The sequence below is a fragment of the Desmodus rotundus genome, chromosome 9, assembly GCF_022682495.2.
Source record: "Desmodus rotundus isolate HL8 chromosome 9, HLdesRot8A.1, whole genome shotgun sequence".
In the NCBI taxonomy this organism is placed as follows: Eukaryota; Metazoa; Chordata; class Mammalia; order Chiroptera; family Phyllostomidae; genus Desmodus; species Desmodus rotundus.
This window is the reverse complement of record NC_071395.1, coordinates 63,522,293-63,545,925: the sequence shown is the minus strand read 5'-3', so window position 1 is coordinate 63,545,925 and position 23,633 is coordinate 63,522,293. Positions and strand designations below refer to the sequence as shown.

At 52.5% G+C, this 23,633-nt stretch overlaps 1 protein-coding gene across 1 annotated transcript in view; it reads right to left on the bottom strand.

Moving 5' to 3' along the window:
• The window catches only part of LRRC75A (leucine rich repeat containing 75A), a 44,500-nt gene extending 21,181 nt beyond the window's left edge, over positions 1-23,319 (bottom strand). Inside the window, exon 1 of the mRNA XM_053910711.2 lies at positions 22,958-23,319. Coding sequence (XP_053766686.1) covers positions 22,958-23,209 — 252 coding nt within the window. The 5' untranslated portion in view covers positions 23,210-23,319. The remainder of the gene's footprint in view (positions 1-22,957) is intronic.
• Between the last annotated feature and the right edge of the window lie 314 nt (positions 23,320-23,633).

The following is a 23,633-nucleotide window of genomic DNA, read 5'->3' as shown; positions in this document are numbered from 1 at the left end:
AGAAACTCCTCTACTGGGCACATGCACGGCAGGAGCTGAGATGGTGCCCATAAAAGAAGGGGTCTCATCTGTGAAAAAGACTGGACTGGTTAGAGACTGCACCAAAGCATTTGACAGCTGGGTTCATTTGAAAGAGCACTTAGTCCTTGTCAAGCCTGAGATAACACGACTAGAGCCTAACAAAGGCCTCTGGCTCAGTAACACATGTTCGTTCACCTGTTCATTTGTAGTCACCTGGGCCTCGCAGCCGTGTGGGCTTCAGGGGGGACGCAAGGACAGCCTGGGCACTGGATGTGGCAACACAGCAGAGGCTGAGTGTAGCCAGGAACGGAGTGAATTGGACTGAACCAATGGCACAGAATTTCTGGACCCTGGTCCTTCTTCTGGGCTTGAGGAAGACAAGACTGGACTTCTTCCACGGTGGGATGGACAGAGATGAGACACTGGGAACCAGGGGGCAGTCTTTTATCTCTAGTCCAGTAAATCTTACCACTACACCTCAACCTCTCATGCGGGAGTTCCCGGAACTGTTTTTCTTGCATCTCCGTGAAAGGACCCCATTTCCACTGGCAACACCGGACGACCATGGAGGAATGGGAGGACGTCTGGCTTGTGGTAAGAGTTGGGACCTCACTTCCCCTGAGCTGGGAGGCTGGGAGGTCTTTTCCTCACTAGTCTGTCTGTCTGTCTGTCTCCCCTGTGCTGTTGCCTGTGTATGTTTTTTGGTTCCTCTTCTCTATTTTCCCTCCCTGACCGGTTCAGCTCCAGATCCAAAAGTCCCATTGGCCCCACCTTCATGAGTGTGGGCTGAATGGCCTTGCTTAATCACCTAGCACCCTCTCAGCTGCCGCCACCCACCAACCAACAACATTCCCATGGCCTGCCCGGTGCACAGTGAGCGCAAGGCCCACTTGCAGTCTGCCTACCCTGGGGACCCTATGTTCTCAGCAGCCTGAGGGGCTAGGCACCTCCCTCCTGGCAGCAGGCTCATGACCCAGGAGTGGCCACTGGCAACCTTGTGGCCCGGTGAAATGGGAGCTGCCACCTGCAGCCCGCTGCTGTTCCCAGCTCCTGTTGCAATCACAGCTGCTTGTCTGCACCCCGGGAGTCGTGCCAGCCCAGAGTGGCCACATTGCCCTCGCTGTGCAGTATACAGAGGAAACGGTGCCTCCAAGGCCGAAAACCCCCAGAGCCAGTCCTAATTAATGCTCCTGCAGGTCTGCAGTTAAGTAGAAGGCCTCAGATACAAGTACTCATGGAAATAGGGAGGTTTATGTTAAACTAATTGGAAAGTAATGATTTTAAAAGAACCTCCTCAAGGGGAAAACAATCTTAAGACTCATTGAATGTTAATTTTTCCCACAACTTTTGTGCCCTCTCATACCCAAGGCTACCCAGCACTCACTTTATGATCTTACTGGAGAAGGCCGACAGGGTTTGCCCTGCGGGCCAGGCATGCTGTCCTGGTCTGGCCAGTCCAACTAATCCTTAGGAAGGCTTAACAGGGAGCTGCCCAACCTTACTAGGCCTCTTGAAGGACAGGACTGCTGGGAATAGGAAAGGCAGGGAAAGTTACTAGCCCAACTACTAAAGGCCAGAGTTTTAGGATGAAGTTTTCCACCAGACATAGTGGAGGTACCATCAAAATCGCCCATGTGGAGTTAAGGCCGCCTGAATGAATGGAGTGAGCCCAACTGGCGGTGCCTGAGCACCACTGCCACTGTTGGTCAACAAAGTTGCCCGCAGGGGACGGGGTGACACTCCACAGCTGGGCATGCTGTATTGCCATCTTTGGGAGGGCCTCTGTCCCCGTCAGGAGAGGGGCAAGGCTCAGGCTTTGGGATGTCAGAACTGCCACCAGGTCGCAAGTCCACACAACGTGGTACTAGGAAAAACTGAGGATGCCCATCTCTTCCTTTAGTGACCCAGCTTTCTCTCCTTCTGCAGGAAAGGAGGTCTCTCTCCCCAAAGACAATAGGCAATACCACAGTGCCTCAAGAAACTCCTGTTTGGGGTGCATACTTGTCAACTGGGAAAAATTTAACACTGGGTTTCTTAAGGAAAAGGCTTATAGATAACTGGCTTTATGAAATTGAAGTCTGTACTTCTGAAATGTAAATACCTGGTCTTTAAGAACTCTACCTAGGCCATCTTTTAAAATGCAAATTTCTGGGAGGTAAATCTTATCAAGAAATCAAGAGAAAAAAAAAGCCACTGGAACAAATCAACTTATGTCAGCTGTTCCTTTCTAAATCAGTGAGTTTTGCTTTATAATACCTGTCTCATAGAAGTACATCTCTTGAAAGTATGAGTGTGGCACTGGCTGCTGTGGCTCACAGGTTTGGTTCCTTCCTGGTCGGGGCAGGTGCCTAGGTGGCTGGTTCAGACCACACGCTCCCCACCCCGCTTGGCACTAGTGCAAGAGGCAACCCATTGATCTGATGATTGATCACTGTTTCTCTCCCCCTCTTTTTCTCTCCCTTCGCCTCTCTCTGGGGTCAATGAGCATGTCCTTGGGTTAGGATAAAAAAAAAAGTGGGAGTGTGCTTCTGTAAGTACCAAAATGTGTTTGCCAATCTAAAGAATGTTAGTTACTTACTTTTTAGGTGATACAGAGTTGCAGTTTGGCCCCTTTCGCTCTGTTAAAGGGAAAAGATTTTCCTTTTGCTTTATATTTTCCTTCCTACCTGATTCCTCTAGAATCTGGCAATTCTTTTTTTAAAAATATATTTTATTGATTATGCTATTACAGTTTTCCCATTTTTTCTCCCCTTTATTACCTTCTGCCCTGCACCCACCCTCCCACCAGCATTCCCCTCCCCCCACCTTAGTTCATGTCCATGGGTCATACATATAAGTTCTTTGGCTTCTACATTTCCTATGCTATTCTTAACCTCCCCCTGTCTATTTTGTACCTACTATTTATGCTTCTTATTCCATGTACCCTTCCCCCCATTTCCAGCCCCCCCCAAACCTCCATGTGATCTCCATTTCTGTGATTCTGTTCCTGTTCATTTGCTTTTTTTTTTTTTTCAGGTTCAGTTGTTGATAGTTGTGAGTTTGTTGTTATTTTACTGTTCATATTTTTGATCTTCTTCTTTTTCTTAGATAAGCTGCTTTAACATTTCATATAATAAGGGCTTGGTGATGATGAACTCCTTTAACTTGACCTTATCTGGGAAGCACTTTATCTGCCCTTCCATTCTAAATGATAGTTTTGCTGGATGGAGTATTCTTGGATGTAGGTCCTTGCCTTTCATGACTTCAAATACTTATTGCCAGCCCCTTCTTGCCTGTAAGGTCTCTTTTGAGAAATCAGCCGCTAGTCTTATGGGAACTCCTTTGTAGGTAACTATCTCCTTTCCTCTTGCTGCTTTTAAGATTCTCTCCTTATCTTTAAACTTGGCTAATGTAATTATGATGTGCCTTGGTGTGTGCTTCCTTGGGTCCAACTTCTTTGGGGCTCTGTCAGCTTCCTGGACTTCCTGGAAGTCTATTTCCTTCACCAGACTGGGCAAGTTCTCCTTCATTATGTTTTCAAATAAGTTTTCCATTTCTTGCTCTTCCTCTTTTCCTTCTGGTACCCCTATGATAAGAATGTTGGAACACTTAAAGTTGTCCCAGAGGTTCCTAAGCCTCTACTCATTTTTTTGAATTCTTGTTTCTTCATTCTGTTCTAGTTGAATGTTTTTTTTTTTTTTTCCTTCTGGTCCAAATCGTTGATTTGCATCCTTGTTTCCTTCCCTTCACTGTTGGTTTCCTATATATTTTGCTTTATTTCACTTTGCATAGCCTTCACTTCTTCCTCTATTTTGTGACCATACTCAACCATTTCTGTGAGCATCTTGATTACCAGTATCTTGAACTCTGCATCTGATAGGTTGGCTATCTCTTCATCACTTAGTTCTATTTTTGGAGCTTTGATCTATTCTTTCATTTAGGCCATATTTTTTTTTTTGTCTCAGCCCACCTGTTACATAGTAAAGGGCAGAGCCCTAGGTATTCACCAGGGCAGAGCAACCCACATAGCTGTGTTGCTATAGCAACCTTCATAGGGGCTGTATGTGGGGGAGGGGTCTGAGAGGGAACAATGCTGCTTGCTTGGCTTTCGGCAGGCTTTCAGTCACTTTTCCCACTTCCCACAAGCAAATTGTGCGGATTCCCAGGTGGGTGGGTTTGTGTATGTTCTTGGACCCTGTGGGTCTCTCCAACAAACTCCTGTGATGCTGGGAGTTTCTCCTGCTGCCTCAACCCCCACAGGTTTTACAACCAGAGGTTTTGAGGCTTTATTTCCCTACATTGGAACCCTGGGGTGTGTGGTCTCACTCCTCAGTTGTTCCTCTGGTATCTGCAGGCGAATATGGGATTGCCTGTTTTGCCAGCCACTGCCTCGCCCACCGGGTCCTCCAGCCGCTGCCTTGATGTGTGTCCTCTCCACCCCTCCTATCAGTCTGGATGAACGTTTCTTATTTAACCCCTTGGTTGTCAGACTTCCATACAGTTCGATTTTCTGTTCGTTCTGGTTGTTTTTTTGTTTTTAAATTTGTTGTTGTCCTTGTTTTGGTTGTATGAGGAAGCAAAGTGTATCTACCTACTCCTCCTCCTTGGCCAGAAGTTAGCATCTGGCCGTTCTTAATGAGTTGGTCATGGCAACACGTGTTTGCATGAATCCAGTACAAATCTGCTCCAGTTGTGGTTTCATGCACCAAGAATTTCACTAGAATGTCATGTCTGAAAGTCATGCCTGGACTCTGGATGCCACTGGAAAGCCTGAAGGAATTAAAATGCACTTTTGAAGCCAATAAAAGCCCTTTAGAGAAACAGCCTGGTACCTTGCTTAGTCACACGGTTCATGGCAGTCTTTCCAGGTAAGGAGCGAAGGTTGCTTTCCTGAGAGATGGCAAGAAAGGAACCTCATTACATTTTTGAAGACCTCAAGATCTTGAGTAATTTACCCAATTCCTATAGGTACTGCAAACAAAGCCTAATGGCAACTGTGTGGCTTGGCTTCTCGCCCTGAGGGGCTGATTGAAGCTCAGTCTGAAGATTCCTTAGGAGAACCGTATGAACAATTGCTATTCTTGTTGTTTATGCAAATAATCAGGCCAAATTGAGAGTGAACTTAATGTAGTCTCTCTGGTAAAAATGAGAGTGATTTTAGGGGGAAAACTGTGTTTTAATAGAAATCATAATGCCCAATTGTAAATATTAGACTCTAGTTCAGTTAATTGTCTTCAAAGTTTTATTCGTCACCTATAAACTGAACTGGTTCCTGAATTCTTCTAGTTTTCTTCAACCCTCCAAACTGTTTCATTTTTCTCCTGTCCTTAGACTAGGAATCATTGAGAACTAAACTTTTTTCTCCTAGGCTTGTATATGCCACATAGCATTTACTGGAGCGGCTGATGAATCAGCAGAGAAGTTCAAACTGCAGACGAGGAGGACCTGTCGGCCTGTCACTGCCGCTCTCACTCCAGCGAAGCCTCACGTCGGGCAGTCCTCTCACCCGACAGTCTCGCAGTCTCAAACACTGGTTTACGATTTGCTGTGTTCATTAAACTTTGTGTTTTTCCTTTTCTTTTCATAGGCAGGCACCTTATTTACCTGATTACTTCTTTATACAATATAAGCCTCACTCTGGAAGCCCAACAGCATTGCCACTTCCTAAAATGAAACTCAGCGGTTTGGCTGAACTGACTTGTTGTCAGGACTAGATGGCTGAATCGGTAAACAATGGAGCGGTCTATCAGCTTTGCTTCTAGAATGTAAAAATTAATTAATTAATTTATAGAGGGGGAGGGAGGAAAAAAGAGAGGGAGAGAAACATCAACAGGTTGCCTATTGCATACCCCCAGCTGGGTACCTGGCCCACAACCCAGGCATGTGCCCTGACTGGGAATTGAACCGTCAACCTTTTGCTTGGCAGGCTGACGATCAAGCCACTGAGCCACACCAGCTAGGGCATAAAACTTTATTATTTAAAAGGTGGGGCTGAAGGGACCAAAGTCCCGCCACCTTGAGGCTGCTTTCTCTTTTCTGCCCAAGTGTTTGAAACAGAAAAGGCTTGCTTTAGGGGAAAATCTTAGAATGTTCCCCTTAGCCTAATTTGAATTAAGTACAGTAAACAAGAGGGTTTCAGACAGGTGTGACACACCTTTGTCCAGGGAAGCCCCTCCTCCAACTTAACCTGAGACACTGTGAAGTTAGTCTCAACCCTTATCACCTGGTTCTTACCTCTCATCAGACCTTTTGTTGCTATAATTCTCCTCATTTTAGGACCATGCTTTTCAACCTTCTTGCCAAACTGTCACCTCTAGAAAAAAAACACGAACACCTACTTGTCCAGCAGTGCCAATATCATGTCTGTCACCTCCCAAGAACAGCAGGTTGACCCAAACTTTACAAAACCCCTTTCCCTCACATGAAGGCTCCCCTTCCCTTTTGCTCCCCTCTTCCTTTGGCAGATAGCAAGAATCTCTGGGCCAGGGACAGGCAGGTAGCAGCTACAGAAGATGAGACTTTCAGCCAATTACCCTTGTAAGATTACCAGTCCCAGGGATCTTTGTGGGAGAAATGCTAGTTAATTATAACAAAAGGAATGGAGCAAAGGGAATCAGACATTAAGCATAACAAACTAGGGGGCTGACTTGGACAATAAGCGGCCTCACTAGGAAGTTGCAGCATTCATAGGCTCCCTGGCGGTTGCTGCACCCTCTGCCCCCAGGACCTAATTCCCAAAGCGGGCAGGAAGGACCTTACCAGTCATTAGCTGGGATTACCAACGAAGGAATAAAACCAGCAGGAGAAATTCCTCAGTTGGGCACACGCTGCAGAGGCCAAGATGGAGCGGGGCGGGTCCTTCTACTTTGAGGCATGTGCAATAGGAACCAAGATGGTGATTAAAAAAAGGTGTCTAATCTGGGGGAAAGACCGGATTGGTTAGGGGGAGGGCCCAGCACAAGCCCATGAAGAACTGGGAAACTGACTGGTTGGTTTGAAAGAGCACCTTGTCCTTCCCAAGCCCGAGATAATCAGTTTAATAAAGGCTTGGCCTGGTAACACACATTCATTCACCTGTTCATTCACATGCTCTCTCTGTAGCAACCATGTGGGTCTAGCAGGCCCCCAGCACAGGCCCCAAGTGTGAGCCTGTCAACCGCACAAGCTCCATGTGTGTTCCAAGTGCAAGCCTGGCTGGAGCACAGGCAGGAACAGAGGCTAACCTAGCTGGATGGGGACAGAGACTGAACCGGATTGAACCAATGGGTTTTCCACAGAATTTCTGGACCCTGGCCCTTCTCTGGGCTTGATAAAGATAAGACTGGAGTTCTTCAACAGCAGGATGGACAGAGATGAGACCCTGGGCACCTGGGGGCCAGTTTTTTATTTCTAGTCCAATAAATCTTACCTCAACTTCCCAATGTGGGAATCCCTGGAAATGCCTTTTTTGCGACTCTGAAAAGATCCCATTTCTACCAGCAAGATTCCATTTCCACTGGCAACACTCCCTACTCTTGGGAGGTCTCAGATTCCTGGGGGGGACCCAGAACCAGCTCCAACTGTCTTAGAGCTGGTGGAGGTACCTCCCAGACCATCTGCTTGTGTTTGTTTTCAGCATTTTTCATCTTTTTTTGGTGTGTCTTTGGTACTTTTGGAGAAACTGGGGAAGGCACATAGGAGGCTGCCATATTATTTTAAACCTCAACAACTCCCCTTTCCTTTTAAACTCAAGGTTTTAAACCCATTCCCAGAGGTAAGGCCCTTCAGGAAATTAGCTTGTATTTGTTTCTCTCCTCCAGGCATAACTCCACAGTTTCTGCAACAGAGCGAGGAAAGGAGGGAGGCAGCAAACTCTGAATACTAACCAGCAAAGGTGGATAGCTGCAATATTGAAACCACCAGAGCCAGAATGCACAAAGCTGCTTATGAGGTTGTAATCAAACACAGCCCACCAGAAGGAAGTTAATTAGTCTAGAGGGCAAGAAGGAGGCGGAATAGGCTTGTTTTTCTCTTGGTGGTTCTAGGACATCACAAGCAGCTCCTCCTGAGGGAGGGGACAGTCTGTAGAATACTGGCCTTACCTGAGTGACTCAACTCTGTGTCCACTTCCCCATGACATTTTGGCTTGCCTTGGGGTGGGTGGGGATGGCAGGATTCCCAGGGGAGGGAATAAAACTGTCAGGTGCTGTTAGGGAAATGCAGCCCCAGGAAGTGACCAGGGAGAGAAGCCAGATGTCTCAGAATGAAGGGGCCTGGTGCAGACTCTGAGTAGCTGCTTGCTGAGTGAAGAGGATGGCCTCCTAGGAAGGAGGGCAGTGTCTTTTTTTTTTTTTTTTTTTTAAGATTTTATTTATTTTGAGAGAGAGGGGAAAGGAGGTAAAAAGGGAGGGAGAGAAACATTGATTGGTTGCCTCTTGCATGTGCCTTGACCGGGGATGGAACCTGCAACCCAGGCATATGCCCTGACAGAAAATCAAACCAGCGACGTTTTGCTTTGTGGGATGACACCCAACCAACTAAGCCAAACCAGTCAGGGAAGGAGGGCAGAATCTTAGAAGTGCCACGGGGAACAGAGGGGACGTCTTCGGTCAGTGTACACACTGACCGCCAGAAACAGGTGTGGGAGACAGTGGGCTATGTGGTGGCCCCCAAAAAGACATGTCCGTGCTAGTCCCCGGAGCCTGTGCATGGTATCTTATTTGGAAAAAGGGTCTTTGTAGATGTGATTAAGTTAAATATCTTAAAATGAGATCATCCTGGATTGTCCTGGTGAGCCCTATATCCAGGTGTCCTTACAAGAGGCACACGAAGAAGACACAGAGAAGAAGGGGATATAAAATCCCTCCAGAGACTGGAGGGATCCATCAGCCATAACCATTAGGAGCTGAAAAGACAAAGAAAGAAATCTCCCCTACAGCCTCTGGGGGAGAGGAGGTCCTTCTGGCACCTTGATTTCAGACTTCTGGCTTCAGAACTGTGAGATTAAATTTCTGTTGTTCTATAGCACCAAGTTGGTGGTCATTTCTTATGGCCGCCCTAGGAAACTCATACACCAAATGGAAATAGAGGAGGCATTTTCCCCAGGGAATACACCACGGAGAAAAGGTCAGGGCAAGTGGGCTTGGACCCCTCCCCTCTGGCGGTGCTGACCTCAGCCAGGAGCACAGCTGTGGAAAACCAAGAACCACTGTTGTCAGAAATGTATGTGCTGTCTCATCAGCCCGGGTCCTCTGGGCGCATGTAGCCCCGGCACACTCTCCTTGCTCTTTGCTCCCAGAGGTGGGTCTGGGCTAGTCAGAAAGGCTTCCTGTAGGACCATCTGCCTGAAGATGGTTCCCAGCTCAATAGAAGAAAGAACATTTAAAAACACGTGGTAAAGGGAATTCTGACACATGCAACAACAAGGATGAACCTTGAGGACATTATGCCAAGGGCAATAAGCTAGACACAAAAGGACTGAGGCTGTATGATTCCACTTGCATGAGGTACCTAGAGTAATCAAATTCATAGAGGCAGAAAGCAGAGTGGTCGTTGCCAGGTTGGGCGGAGGGGAAAGGGGAGTTAGTGTTTAACAGGCACAGTTTCAGTTCAGGAAGATGAAAAGAGTTCTGGAGATGCATGGTGTTGGTGATGGTGCACAATAATGTGAGTGCACTTAATGCCACTGAACTGCACACCCAAAAGTGGTTAAAATGGTAAATTTTATGTTATATACTTCATTATGTTATACTTCATTACCATTAAAACAAGTGGTGAGCTCACAGTCATTGGAAGTCTGTAAGCAGCGGAGAGATACCAGTGCTCAGCCCTGCTGTGGCAGGGGATTTCTGTATGAAGAGGGAAGGTAACCACTAAGGCACCTTCCTTGGGCTCCCTGTGGTTCGTCATTAGCATGGCCTTGGGCGCACATCCCAGAGCCAAGGGTGTGGGGGTGTACACCATCCAAGAGGATGCCCCTGAACAGATGCAGGAGGTAGGGCCCTGAGGACGGGAAGAACAGGGAAAGAACTGAGAGAATCAAGCAAGAAACAGAACCATATCCAGCGATGAAGCCACCTGGGTGCAGAAGGAGCAGGAGAACTGTGGGGGTGGAGGGAAGTGAAGACTGGAGAAGAGGAAAGGTCACTTGTACCAGAGGATGTGGCCACTGGCAGTGACACTTGGAGTTCAAAGGCCCAAACAACCATCTTCCTGGGCTCAGTGGCTCTGAAGAGCAAAACTGCTTCCTTGGTTACAAAGTGTCCTTAACTCAGAAAGGGGTGAATTAAATTAAACCAGGAGATACTGAAGTAAACCAAGCTCAGGTAAATTTAGGAATGTATAACTCTGGTATTTCATACATGTGTAACATTTAAGAGAATTAGGTATATCAGAGTTCCCACGGATTAGCCTTGCAATTCCAATTTAAAACGGATAATCGAGTCACCCACTTCAGGCTTATGATTTTAACCAGAACGTTGAAAGAGGAGCTGGCTGAGTTTGTGACAGTTTGAGATGTCTGAGAGAACTTAATATTCACCCTATTTATACATGTAATTTGTTAGATTTTAAGAAATGTTTAGAACCTTGGAATTTTAGGATGGCGATTTATAAGCTTAAGAAAACAGCATACATTAAATTTGTAAACATCACTAAGATATTTAAAGAAATTTAGTTAAAAACACCCCCACCCTTAAATGTAATCATTGAAATTGACTAGATTCAAAAACAGAAAATGAAATTTGTAGGTTCAACTTAATCTTGGGGAAACATTAGTCTTCAAAATTCTACTCCACACCAATTACACTTAAATTAAAAAAAATCCACTTCAATATGTTGAACAGTAACTGAGAAAACCCAAGCAGCCACAAGGCGTCCATGTGAATGTGCGGTGTGGTGCGTGTGAACAGACACACGGGCCCCCCAGGAACAACACAAAAAACCTCCCAGGGACTCAAGGATGCAGATGAGGCCCCAGGGGCAGCTCCCATTCTGTGGGTGGGGAGCACGCTGCCCCAGGGCAGGGAGGGCTGCTGACTTTAAGGGCCTAAGGCCTGCAGCTCATGACACCACCAGGTAGCAAAGCAAACTTGCAGAAGTCAGAAAGCAACCCCAGCCCTGCCCTGCAACACCAGAGCAGGGCCTGAGGTGTCCAGGGTGGGCACTGCTCTGCCCCAGGCCGCAGCCTTGGATGCTGCTTTTCGAGGGCGGGCTGGCTCAGCGCCCTCCATCCCTAGGCCCACAGAGCTGGAGGCATCCATGGGGATGCCCAGGGCACATGGCTGGAGAAGGCCAAGTTGAGGAGGTCAAGAAATGGCTGGTGGAGGTGACTGGCCACCCACTGCCCCCTGCCTGACCTGCCCACTGGAGTGAAGGGCACTGGGGTTTGGTGGTCACACCTAAGGGTTGCTGTCCCCCCAGGGACCGCCTTTACTCTCAGGCTCCTCCAGCGTCACTGAGCCCCTGCAGCATTTTGAAGCCAGGCATCCTGGCAGGCTGGCCTGCCTTTATTTTGACAAGTGCTCGCGCCAGATCTGCCCTCCCTGCCAGGACGCGGAGCTTTGCTCAGTGAGGGGCTTCATGGCTGCATGTTGTTTGTGTTTCAACTTTGAAGTCTTTAAAAATGACATCCTCTGAAAGAAACAGGCTTTTGGAAACGGATGCCGGGCTGTTGCCAAGTGTGATTTAATTAGAATCCAAGAAACAGCACCAGCAACAAATACCAAAAGGATGCTTTCTCTTAAAAGAAAATAAAGGCAGCCGGGAGGCTCAGCAGCCTGAGGAGGGTTTGGTCTGCTCCCCTGGGACCACAGCTCCACCCCGACTCTGCTCAGGTCACTGTGTGGTCCTGGGCAGCCACCCCCACAGATGAGGATGTACAAGCTCATTGTTCCTGAAGAGTGAGCAGAAAGCGGGAGAAGGGCATCTCGGACCACAGAGGTTTGGAACACTAGAAATTCAACCAATATCCATTTCCTTTTTCATCTCAGACTTTTCAGCTACTGTGCTTTACGGCTCAATGAAAAGGTGGCACTTGCAGTACTTCCCAAACTTACTTCTCAAGCCCACCCGGAACCCCTCCTCAGGGCATCTTGCAGGACTGGGACTCTCCTGCAGGAAGTCTCCAAGGTCCCTCCGCTCCTACATTCCACGAATTCTCAGCACTTATGATCCATCCTAGAGCCCTCCTGATTGCTCTGCTTGGGAAAAAACCGGAATCCGTTGTTTACGTCTTCCAGTGAACGCACTTCAGCCTGTTTGTCCCTCTCTGTGATAATTCTGTCCATTTCAGATGAAAGGTTTGGTTCCCTGTCGGAGGAACTCTTGGGTCATGACAACGAGGCAGAGCAATGACTTCGGGGCTCCTCTGGCTCCCCAGCAACCTGCTTCCCAAGAAGAAAAGCCATTTCTCGGAGTGAGAAGCTGAGGACTTGAGGGCCGTCTAGTGCAGTGAGCATGTGGCAAGGACAGGAGGGCCCAGAGCTCCTAGAAGTTCCTAACTCCATCCCCGCGCCCCCCTGCCAGGCCTTGGGGACAAGCATATTATTAGTCAGGGTTCTCCAGAGAAACAGAACCCAGTGTGTGTGGGGGGAGGGCGGGGGGTGGGTGGGAAGAGATACTGATTTAAGGAATAGGCTCACGAATTTGGGATAGGGCGAGTCTGAGCCTGAGGTCTGCAGGGTGGATACGCAGGGAAGAGCTCACGGTGCAGTCTCAAATCTGGAGGCATCTGGAGGCAGAACTCCTTCCAGCCTCTTCTCTGATGGCCTTCAGTTGATTCAGGGGTGAGGTCCCCCAAATTATGGAGGGTCATCTGCTTTACTCAAAGTCCAATGATTTAAATGCTAATCTCATCTAAAACATGCCTTTGCAGCAGCACCTAGACTTGTGTTTGAACAGAAACTGGCTACCACGTCCTGGCCAAGTTGACAGGTAAAATTAACCATCCCAACAAACGAAGGGTCTCTGTCACTTTAAATCTCTAGGTCAGAGGCAGGCCCAGGCAAAGTCTCCAAGAGTCTGGGTGAGCAGAGATGAGTCACCCTGGAGAAGGGATCCAGCTTGCTCCCTACTCTGGGCGGGAAGCCTTGGGTGGGGGGGGGTGAGGGGTGGAGCAGGAGATCCCCAGGGTCCCTGACTGTGGGCAAGGCCTTGCATGCACCTCTGGGCCCTGTCGATTTCCCCAAGACCTTTGGAGTCAGAACCAGTGAGCACAGTGGCCTGTCACTAAGGAGCTTCTCACCATTCTCCAGGCAGAGGGGCAGGCAGGAGCTGGCCCAGGAAGGGAGACAGAGGGACAACCCAGGCAGGGGGCATCCTCCCCACCTTCAGGCCTTGTTCTTCAGGGCCTCGTTCTCCTGCAGTTGGAAAAACAGGGGCCATACCAGCAGCAGCAAGAAGGAACTAGTGAGACTTAAAGAAGGAACAAGAGGTTGAAAGCTGTGTCCTTGGGCAAGGCAGGGACCTCTGCCTGGTTCCTGGAAGGTCATCGAGTTTGTCCACAGATTCTAGGGACCCTGGGAGGGAGGAGGTGAGTGAGATGCAACGAGCAAAGCCATAGGCCCGGTGAAGGCCCAGGGCTTGCCGCCAGTGTCCTAGGCCTCTCCTTCCATCCCAGCATCCCTGGATTCTGCCCACAGGGTCTCCCTCGGTGGACCTCTTCCTTCAAGAGGCTGTGCAGATGGAGCCCACCAGGAGTTCTTTGCTCCACACCTGCTCTCACGTTCCCCACCAGCTGCCCTTATACCTTTGGGTTCCTGAGCAACCTTTTGCCAGTTTTCTAAATCAGTTTCCCTAATTCCATCCACATTCCCCCTCTCCTTTTCAGGCCTGCCTCCCCTGATCTTCCCTGGGCCCCCAGTATCTCAGCACTGACTGCAGCATGCCTTCTCACCAAAGAAACCATGGGAGCCCCTTTCCTTCCCTCGCATTCGACCAGGGAGGCAGGACAGGCAGATCCAGGTCCCTTGGACCTCTGAGGACATGAAGCCCCAGCGCGGCCTGTCCTCTGGTGGCTGGGACCCAGACTGCCAGGGCTGAGCCAGTCAGACTGCCATGTATGAGGCGGTCAGGTAGCCCACTGAAGGGCGCGACAGCTGGCGCAGCACCTGGTACAGGTGCTTACCCCTCTGTAGCTCTTGCTTTCTCCTGATAGCTTCCACATCTGGTGGGAAGTGACGTCCCTATGGGAAGGCCATTAGGTGCCTTAAGTAAGAGATTATAAACCAATCTCAGCCAGCACCTCCCAGACACGCTGAGTGTGCTGTAGGCCTCTTCCCCAGAACACAGGGCTTGAATCTTCAACAACTGTGTCCTAGCAGGTGCCGCAGAGGAGGACAAGCCCAAGGTGGCCATCTCAGCAGGTGTCTGAGTGTGTGTGGGGCCAGGGTCAGGCACTATTCATGGGTGGCACCACTGACCAGACAGGCTAGACTTGGTGAGGCAGCCTGGTGCTCACCAGAGGAATGAGGAATGGCCTCTCCAGCCCTGTAGGGCACTTGGGGAACAGGCCCCTGGGCAGTGGGACAGGCAGTTCCCATCTTACCCTCCACCGGAAGTGAAAATCAGGAAGCCAGGTTTGGTTTCCAGCTTCCTCTGGGGCCACAAAGCCCTCCCTTCCTGGCAGCACCTGCCCACTCTGCCTCCATCCATCCTCCCCTCCCCCCGGGGTTCTATAACACAGCCTTTCCCAAGGTCTGCACCCCCTCCTCCCTGCCCCACAGGGTCTCAGGTGAGGCAGAGGTGGAGGGGCCAGGCCAGGGGAGGGGTGCAGTGAGGGTGGGGCTGCCAGGTGCAGGTGTGGGCTGTGTTGGTCCCTTTCTGCCCCCAGCGCACTCTGTGGGGCCTGAGTCCTGTGTGCCAGGAGGCAGTGACTGTATTTACACAGCTCAGAGCGGCGGGTGCTGCAGAGTCCCAGGCTGCCCCTCCCCAGGCTGCCAGTCCCTGCTCCCCGCAGGTGGATGGTGTGCTGGAGGGCCTTGGTCTTCCCTCGGGGTCCTTCCCCTAGTCTGGTGGCCCTCAGTTGGAGGTGGGCACCCTGCAAGCCTCCTCGGACAGGCTGTAGCTATAGGGGAAGGCTCCATGGGGACAGCGGCTGAGGTAGGGGCAGGGGGGCCTGCTGGGGGCACAGAGAGCTGGGGCTTTGTGCAGGGCATGGGGGAGCCCTGGGCTGAGGGTATGGGGAGAAGAGAGACAGGTCTGAGCAACTGATAGGGGCCATGCAGGGCAGGTGAGACAAAGCCCCCATGCCAGTAGGGGGGTGACTCCCTGTAGCTCCCAGGCCCAGCGCCTGTGCCCATTTAGGGGGATGCATAGCAGCTAGCATGAGCTGTGTGCCTGCACCATGCCCCCGACTGCTGTCCCTTACTGCCACTGTCCTGGCTGTCTGCCCAGCCTGGCCACTCAGCATCGGTCAATGGCAGAGCGGGAGCTGACGGGCCACAGCAGGGTCTACACTCACTCCTATCTACAGCACCAGCTGCCGCTCTGACCCACTCTAGAAAGAGCACCATGGTAGGCTCTGCTTTCCCCACTTCTTCCTGGTGCCACCCACCCCTTGGGTACCCAGGAGAGCCAGCCAAGTGAGAGATGCAAGAACTCCTGCAGCCAGGCATCTGAAGCTCTGCCTGCACTGGGAGGTCTGGGTCTCTGTGGGCAGGAGAGGGTTGAAGCTAGTGTGGCATGAACACTGAGTGAGCCCTCAGGGCAGGGGACCTGGAAGAGGGGGGAGAGCTGGCAGCCTCCGCATGTGGGGGAGGGTGGTGAGGCAGGCAGGCAACGGGTCTGTTCGCCCCAGACACCCACGTGAAGGACCCAAGACTCCTGGGACAACACGGACCTCTGTCAGTACCGGCCTTCGCTCTAGCACTGTGGCTCGCAGCACCATGCAGGCCTTCCAGGTCTTCTAATCTGGCCGCTGCCCCGTATTATGTGACTACACTCCTCTGTCAGACAAGGGGCAAGTCACTAGGGCTGCTGTCAGCAGGACAGGCTGGCCTCTGCAGTGGCCAGTATGTGGGATATGGGGTGGGGGGCGGCCACAGAACCCCTGGGGGCCGCATCCCTGTGAAGCCCCCCCCCCCTTGTCCTGGCTCCTGCACTGGCTGGGGCCCAGGGAGTGACCTCACAGCACGAATGTGAATCCAGCTCAGAGCCTGGAAGAAAAAACCAACTCACCCAACTCAGGAATCAATGCCTTTTTCTGAAAACACAGCCGGCCAATGGGACCTGCGTGGTGGCAGGGAGCTCGGTGGTCACCCTGCTACCCTCCCCTTCAATTTTTAGATGGGAAGCTGAGGCCAGAGAAGGGAAGGGGCTGGGCAAGTTCAGGGCTGAGCTGGTTTCCAGTGAAGGCAGCCACAGCAACAAAGCCCTCACTGCGGGCCATGTGGAGCTCGGCCACTGACTCTGGCAGTTGGAGCCTCACAGCTCCCTCCGTGCGGTAAGGGACAATGGCTACCAATGCTCTTCCTGTCTGGTTGCCGGCTGCCTTCCCAGAGCCTGGAACAGTGCCTGGAAGAGCAGGCACAAGACTGTGGATACATTCACTGCATTCCTACAGTCTTAGTCTTGCTCATCTGTATTTTCTCATTTCCCTACAGTTGTGCAATGCTTTTATATTACAAAAACCTGCCACTTTTTACTTTAAGAAATATCCTGCCAACCTCACAAGACTATTTAAGGAGCAAAATACACACAAGAAAATGCTCTGTGGAAGGGAAGGCAGCCTGCAGATGGGAAGGGCATCAGCAATGCCTGCTCTTCCCCCAAGGCGCTGGGCCAACACTAAATAACCAGGATGGGCAGGGACCCCTTTCCCAACCACCTCCTACTCCTTCCACTTCTCAAGGGCCCACTGCTCCTCCAGTCGTCCTGCCTTGGAGGCTGGGGCAGGGGAAGTGGTGGGCAGAGGGTAGAGGGAAACTGACCAAGGATGGGCAAACTAACACGAGATGAAAAGTCAGTGTCTCTGCCTCACCCAAGGGAAAGGAGAGACACAGAGAGAAACAGACACCAAGAGAAGCCGCAGGAAGTGGTGGGGAGACAGGCAGAAAGATAGGTGTGGACGTGGAGGACCAAAATGGGGCAGGGTAGGGGCATCTCTCGAGGTGGGTGCCGATCTCAGACCCGGGGCGGCGAGGCCCGCTCTGCAGGCAAATGTACCCTGAACCTCTCCACACCGGCCGGCTCCTGCGCCTATGCTGGTGAAGATAAAGTTGGAAACATCAAAATGCCACATCCCTTTGAGCAGCAGCCATTGGTAGAGCTCCACATGGCTGCAGCAACCAGGAGTTCGAGCTAATAAAAGTTAAAAAATAAAAAATAAAAAGCTGGGAAATGCTCCCAGAGAGGCACATGGCACCACGCAGGCCGGTGGGTGGGGTGGGGAGGACAGCAGGCACTGTAACTGGGAGAGGGGGGTACCAAGGTCACCATTCTCACTAGAACAGCCGACTCTTCAGTGACAGTGAGCGCCAGATGCAGTGACTGAGTCTGCTGTTTTAAACAGGGGGCCCCTCCTACACTCCGGCTTCTCCCAGTGAGAGAGGGTGTGATCCAGACAGAAGGGAGGGGGCAGAGAGGGCGTGTGTGTGTCCTTTTTCTCACAGGTCACCCACAGTGCTGCTCTGGGAGGTGCAGGTGGTTGCCCCAGAACCCCACTCTGGGGAGGAGATCTCCTCAAATGTTGACCCTACCCTTGGGAAGGCCCTAATCACCTGTATAACCCTTCTGCCAGGTGGCTCTGCGGGCAGGAGGTGTGTGGGGTGCAGAGAGGAGCCATTGGAACGCTAAGCATGGGGAGGAGTGACAACCCCCGTTCTGTGGATTTCCGGAAGGCTAACCTGGTCTGGGGCTGGGTGTGAAACGTGAGGTCAGTCTGAGCCAGAGCCCACTGGCTCCTGAGGGTCAGAGGCAGTGGTTCCGGAGAAGTTTAAAACCATCCAGTAAGGATTTCCTGAAAATCCACTGCGCCCAGCATGGAATCTACAGCCTCTGCTCCAGAAAAGTGTGCAGAGAAATGACACAGCATTAGGTGAAGGGGGAGGGTATGCGCCTCTCCACCAAGGAGCGTGCATGGCGGGGGTGTCCATGGACAGACCCCAATTTATTTTAGGAGCTCTGAAGAAAGAGCAAAGCAGGTTCTGGTCATCCCTGAAGAGATGGGCATTTGTTCCAAAAGAAAGCCCCACCGACCAGACCTAAGCCAGGAGAGCTGGCCCAGCACCAGGCCATGCGCTCACGCTTGGCCGCACAGAGCCTGCCCTTAGAAACCAGTGAAGCAGGTCCTGGCCCTGTATTCCTTCTGCATTTTTCACTGGAAATGCCTGTGCCCAGTCTGAGAGCGGTAGATTTTAAAAAAGGCTTCTCTCTGTGGATGGGATGAACAGGATTCCACGCAAGCAGCAGATCAGGAACGCTGAGGCCAGCCTCTTCCGGCAGGCCCCAGCCCTTCCCGCCGCCTCGGCAGAGGCCCCAGACCACACCTGCCAGATGGGATCCCCGAGGTGCCCACGGAGGCTGGGCACCGTGCCATCCCTCTATCCAAGAACACCAGCACCTGACAGGCTGCCGGGAACAGCCAAGCCCCTTGGACCTTGCTCCCAGAAATCCAACCACACGTGGGCAAACGTGCCAGGTCCCACGGCCACACTGACACGCCTGGTGAGAGCGCCCCCAGGCACACAGCCGTGGCCCGAGAGCCGAATGCTGTCTGAGTTCACACGCTGACTGCGGTGGCAGACACACACCTGCACGGCTCAGACTTACTAAAGACTATTACAGGCCTGGGTGTTCAAAACAATGCCAGGGACAATGGTGGCCGTGGTGTCTCCACCCTCAGGAAGCCTAGGACTTAGTCTGACAGACAAAAGGAGTATCAGGGGAGACTGTCTATGGATAATGAAATGCCACCCGGTGTGGTAAGGACCCAAAAGGCAACTGGACTCCGAGCCGGGGGCCAACATGGCCCAGGAAGGCGGCCTTGGAAAGGTAAGGGGAGTTCAGCAGAAAAAAGGAAATGCATTCTGGGTGAAGGAAGATTAAGATCAAGGCCAAGGCTGAGGGCCTCCCTGCTTGCTGTCTGGTGGCCTGTCAACCTGTTTGCCTAAAGAGCTTTTCATAGGTCAGGTATCAGAGCAAAAACGATGACCTCAAGGGCTGTTCCACTCATTTTTTGTCTCTGGGTAGAAAAGACCTGCCCCATCTCCAGGTCCCCAGGGAGCTTCCAAGTGCTTGTCCATTATCCAGCCCACTTTGGGAAGCGATACCCTAGGTCCTGGGGGCAGGGGGAGGTTCTTGTTTGCATTAGCTGGTGTGGCTCCTGCTCCCACATGTAGAGTGAAGCCAGGCCACCCACCCTGGCTATAGTAGACTTAACTATGAGTCCATGTCCAAGCCACACCACTGGGTGGGGCAGGCAGCTTTGCCCAACAGGGCTGTGCCATACTGAGTGGCAGTAAACCAACCCAATCACACCCTCTTTACAGGAAAGCAGGGAGACTAGTGAACAGGAGGAAGTGAGCCACTTCAGTTCGGTGTATCCTGGGGAAACTGACCCCTTACTCTGGTGCTGCATGAAGCTGGCTGACGTCCCAGTCTGGAAATCTTGGGACTCAGAAAAACTGAGCTGGGCTGGCCCTCACCCCTCTTCAGGACTAAGGGTTACCTCTTCCCCAGGGCTCCTCAGAGATGGCAAGCCTGATCCCAGGACTCAGGGAGGGACATCTGGGGAAGCCTGAGGCCTGAAGGGTTAGGGCTGGGGAAGGGGAAAGGTGCGGCCTATTCTATCCTCAGCTGGCTTCTCTTATCCCCATGAGCACCCACTCCGGACAGCTTCAGATCCACAGTGAGCTTTGCATCCATACAGAGCCCTGGCCAGGCAGACAATCCCAAAGCTCCGTGAGCTCAGCCTGAGAAAGGATACTAAGACCTTGGTTGTAGCCAGGCCAAACTCAAAGAAGGGCTGATTATTCTGTTTCTTATCATCTTTGCTGTAAAAATGTGTCTTGACTTGCAGAGCCAATGCAGTGTGTAGCGTTTGCTCTGCTCAGTATCCCTGATACCCTTGGGGGAATGAGGAAACACAGCTCAGATTATCTGCTGGGTCCAAGGTCAAAGCAGACTGAGGATCAGAAGGCAAGCCTCTGAGCTGACCCTAGGCCCAGGCTCTGCTCATGATTATGTTGCTCCTGAAGGGATGGGGTCATGCTCTGCTCCTTCAAGGCAGCTTCCAGGCATCCTGCCTACATCACTGGCCACAGCTCAGAATCGCTAACATTAAGCAAGTGACAAGCACGGACAGCTCGAGAGTCTCCAATCAGGGACCCCCTGATCTTAGATTTGAATGAGGGGCATTCAGAAGCAGCAGCAGGAGTCACCACGAATTGCCACACATGGTCCTCAGTCTCTGCTTCCATAGCGGGCGGAGGTACGGTGCCGGACAGGGGCATATGCTGAACTTGGGGCTTGTGAACCCTCTGAAATTCTTGCAAGCATGTGTATGCTGGTGTATTTGTCTGGGAAGAGTGTCTTTCGAGACCTCAAAAAGCTCAAAGACTTGAGGTTAAGATTGCAGGGATTAAAGATCTCAGGTAGACCCCCAACCTTGGGGCTCTGGGTATACACAAACCCTGCAGCCAAAGGGTCATTGTCAAACACAGGATCAAGTGCCCTGCAAACGCAGAAGGCTGTTACTGTTCTGGCTGTCATTACTCCTGCCCTGTCCCCAATGCCCACCCTGTAGGTTCGAGACAACACCACAGTGGGACTGACCACCCTGAGCTCTGCACACACCCCTGTCTTTGCCTACTGTGTTATGGAAGATGCTCTCCCTGGCCCGACCCCCAGTGAGGCCATGGGTGTTTTCCTGTCTCCCAGTAACTGCTCATCCCCGTTCTGAACATTACCACCTTCAGGCTAGAGAAGGAAAAACACAATTTGGGAGAAAGGACCCCTTCAGTGCACAGCACAGACCCAGCTCAACATTCCCCTGAACAGCCTCAGGGTCCTAGAAAGCTGTCTGTCTCTCATGGCCACATGGACACCAGGCTCCAGGTCCACAGGCGTGCCTGTCGCTGGCTCTGTAGAGGCCTACAGACCCTGCCCACTGCCGGGGAACAAAGAAGCCAACCCGCAGGGGTGGGGGAGGGGGGAAATTATTCCTCTGTTTACATAAAAAAGGGGAAAGTCTGATTACGCCCATCCTGCCCCCCAGTTCTGCCACCAAAGAAGGCCATCAGGACACCAACAAGACCAATGTTTCTCAGGAAACGCTCCCTGTCTCAAGGACCCTGTGGGGCCACAGGAACTTATCTATTCTTCACAAACCAGGGAGAAGGTCAGCTTCAGCATGTGGAACCGCACTCAGCCCAGATGGGCCGGAGGCACCCATGGCGTCGGTCTCCTGTGACCAGCCCTAAAGAATGCTGACTTCACTTTGTTCTCTTCCCCTCCAAGAAGGGCTTATCTTGTTCCCACCTGTCAGCCCACGCCCCCCAACCCTTCTGTTTCCCCAGAAGCACCCACCCCAGTGCTGGGGGAACAGCATGGGATCAGTCGAATCTCCTTACTGTCTGGTGTGCAAATGAGATATGATAGTCTGGAAAATCCATTATTCTGTTTGAAAGCAAAAGAGCTTCCACAGAGGCCATGCACTGGTTTCCAATTTTTGAAAGACAAAAAGAAATACACACAGCTAAAGTTATGCGGTGCATAATGCCATCTTTCTTTGATGATTCAGTTCAGAGAAGGCACTTGGGAATCTCGTGGCAGCTCAGGCCTCATTCTGTTTGTAATAGCTTGAGGTAAGAGCTGACCCCCCCACCCCTGCCTCAGGTCTCTGCTCCCCTTCCCCTTGCAGTGCACACCTTGGGACCACACACTCCAGGGTCCCAGCAAACTAGATAGAAGGGGGGTGGGCGCCACAGAGTCAGGAGGGACTTGGACCTGAGTAGGTTTTGGAAGCTCCTCCCAGGAAGGTGCCTCTTCATCCTCTTCAATTAGTGATGGTTAAACTTCAGAAATGCCACCTGTGATACCCTGTCCCATCCACATAAACTCCACCACTGATGGGGTCAGTCTAGCAAGAATATGGGCCCTGGGCTCGACCTCCACAAAGCTGGGTGAAGACAATCTATTTGATAATTCAGGGGGTACACCATCCTGACTCTCCCACTCAACAAAATCCATGGACCAGGCCACCCTTCTCTCAAAAGAAAGGAAGGAAGGAAGGAAGGAAAACAAGCCAAAGAGAGGCGGCTGACAGGGTGGGCCCCAAGGGCAGACCTGAAGCAGAGGGGAGCGCCAGATCTGCAGGCAGTGGCTAACCAGTGGGACAGGGACAGGCACAGGGCAGGGCGCTGGCAGCTTCCTGAAGTTTCTGCAGCCAGACAGTCCCACAGGAAACCAATCCAATTCTCCTCTCCCCTCCAGTGTTCAGTAGGGGCTCATGCCTGAGCACCTGTCAAAGTTTTTCAGGGGAGATAAAACACTGTCTCCCACCTTAAGTGCAATCTAGAATGCCTCCAAGTGGGCAACGACCTAGAGACTGGCATCTCAGCAGCCCCACGGCCGTGCCCTTGGATTCCCCGGAGAAGCTGACAACTACGAATTCCTTGAGGACCCTTGGCAGAGGGTGACTGCCAGTGGGTAGAGAGGAGGAAAGGCACTTGGCCCAGACCAGGCAACCTTCCCCACATACCCTCTCTCCAACCATGCCTGGGATCAGCCTCCTTTGCCTGCGGAGGAGAGAAGCGGGAACGTTCTTTCAACAGGTCCCCGGCAGCCCAGCCTTGCCCGGCCATCCTTCCTCCGCCCAGTCCTGAGGCCTCAAATTCTGCGGGAGCACTGTGGCACCTGCTGCCAGACCGGGTTCCATCCTCGCAACAGGGGGCCCTGGGCGGTGCCCCTCGGCGTTCCCCAGGCTCCCCGGGAAGGGGCGGGGCGCTCTGGCGGTCCGCGCGCCCCTCGCCGCGCTCACCTGGCGTAGGTGCTGCAGCAGCGTCCCTGCCTCCTCCCGCCGGCCCTGGCGCACCATCCGCAGCAGCTCCTGGACCATGCTAACGCGCCTGTGGTAGGGGGGTAGTCCCGCGCCGGCGCCCGCGCGCCCCGCCTTGTCCCCGGCGCGCAGCAGCAGCGACGCCCAGAAGTCCGGCCGTTCGCGGCGGGGACCAGGCGCCGCGCCCGGGCTGCCTTTCTCCGCCAGGCTGCCCTTGGTCTGCCGGGTGCCCATACCGCGGCGTCCACGACCCGCGGCCCGCCTCCCAGGCTGCAACTTTGGGGGAACTGTTGCGCGCGGGCGGTGTGGGGCGGGGGCGGTGGCGTTGGTGGCCCGCGCTCCGCTCGCTCCGCCCTCCGCGCTCCCCGAGCGCGCTCCCTTAGCGCTCGCCGCCCCCCGCCGGCCCCGCCCCGCCCCCGGCCGGGCTCCGGCTCCAGCTCCCGCCCCTGCGCCGGGGCGCCGCCGCGCGCCGCTTCCCTCCCAGCCTCTTCCCACCGTTCCTCTCCCCTCCCTTCCCCTCTGTTTCCCGACCCTCCGCTCCGGGCTGGGGGCTGACGGGAGCCTCTTCTGGCGTCGGCTGCAGCACCGCGCCCCCTGCGGGCCACCGTGCCACTGCGCCTCCGGGGGAGCAGTGGCGCGGTGGCTACCGGGGCGGGGC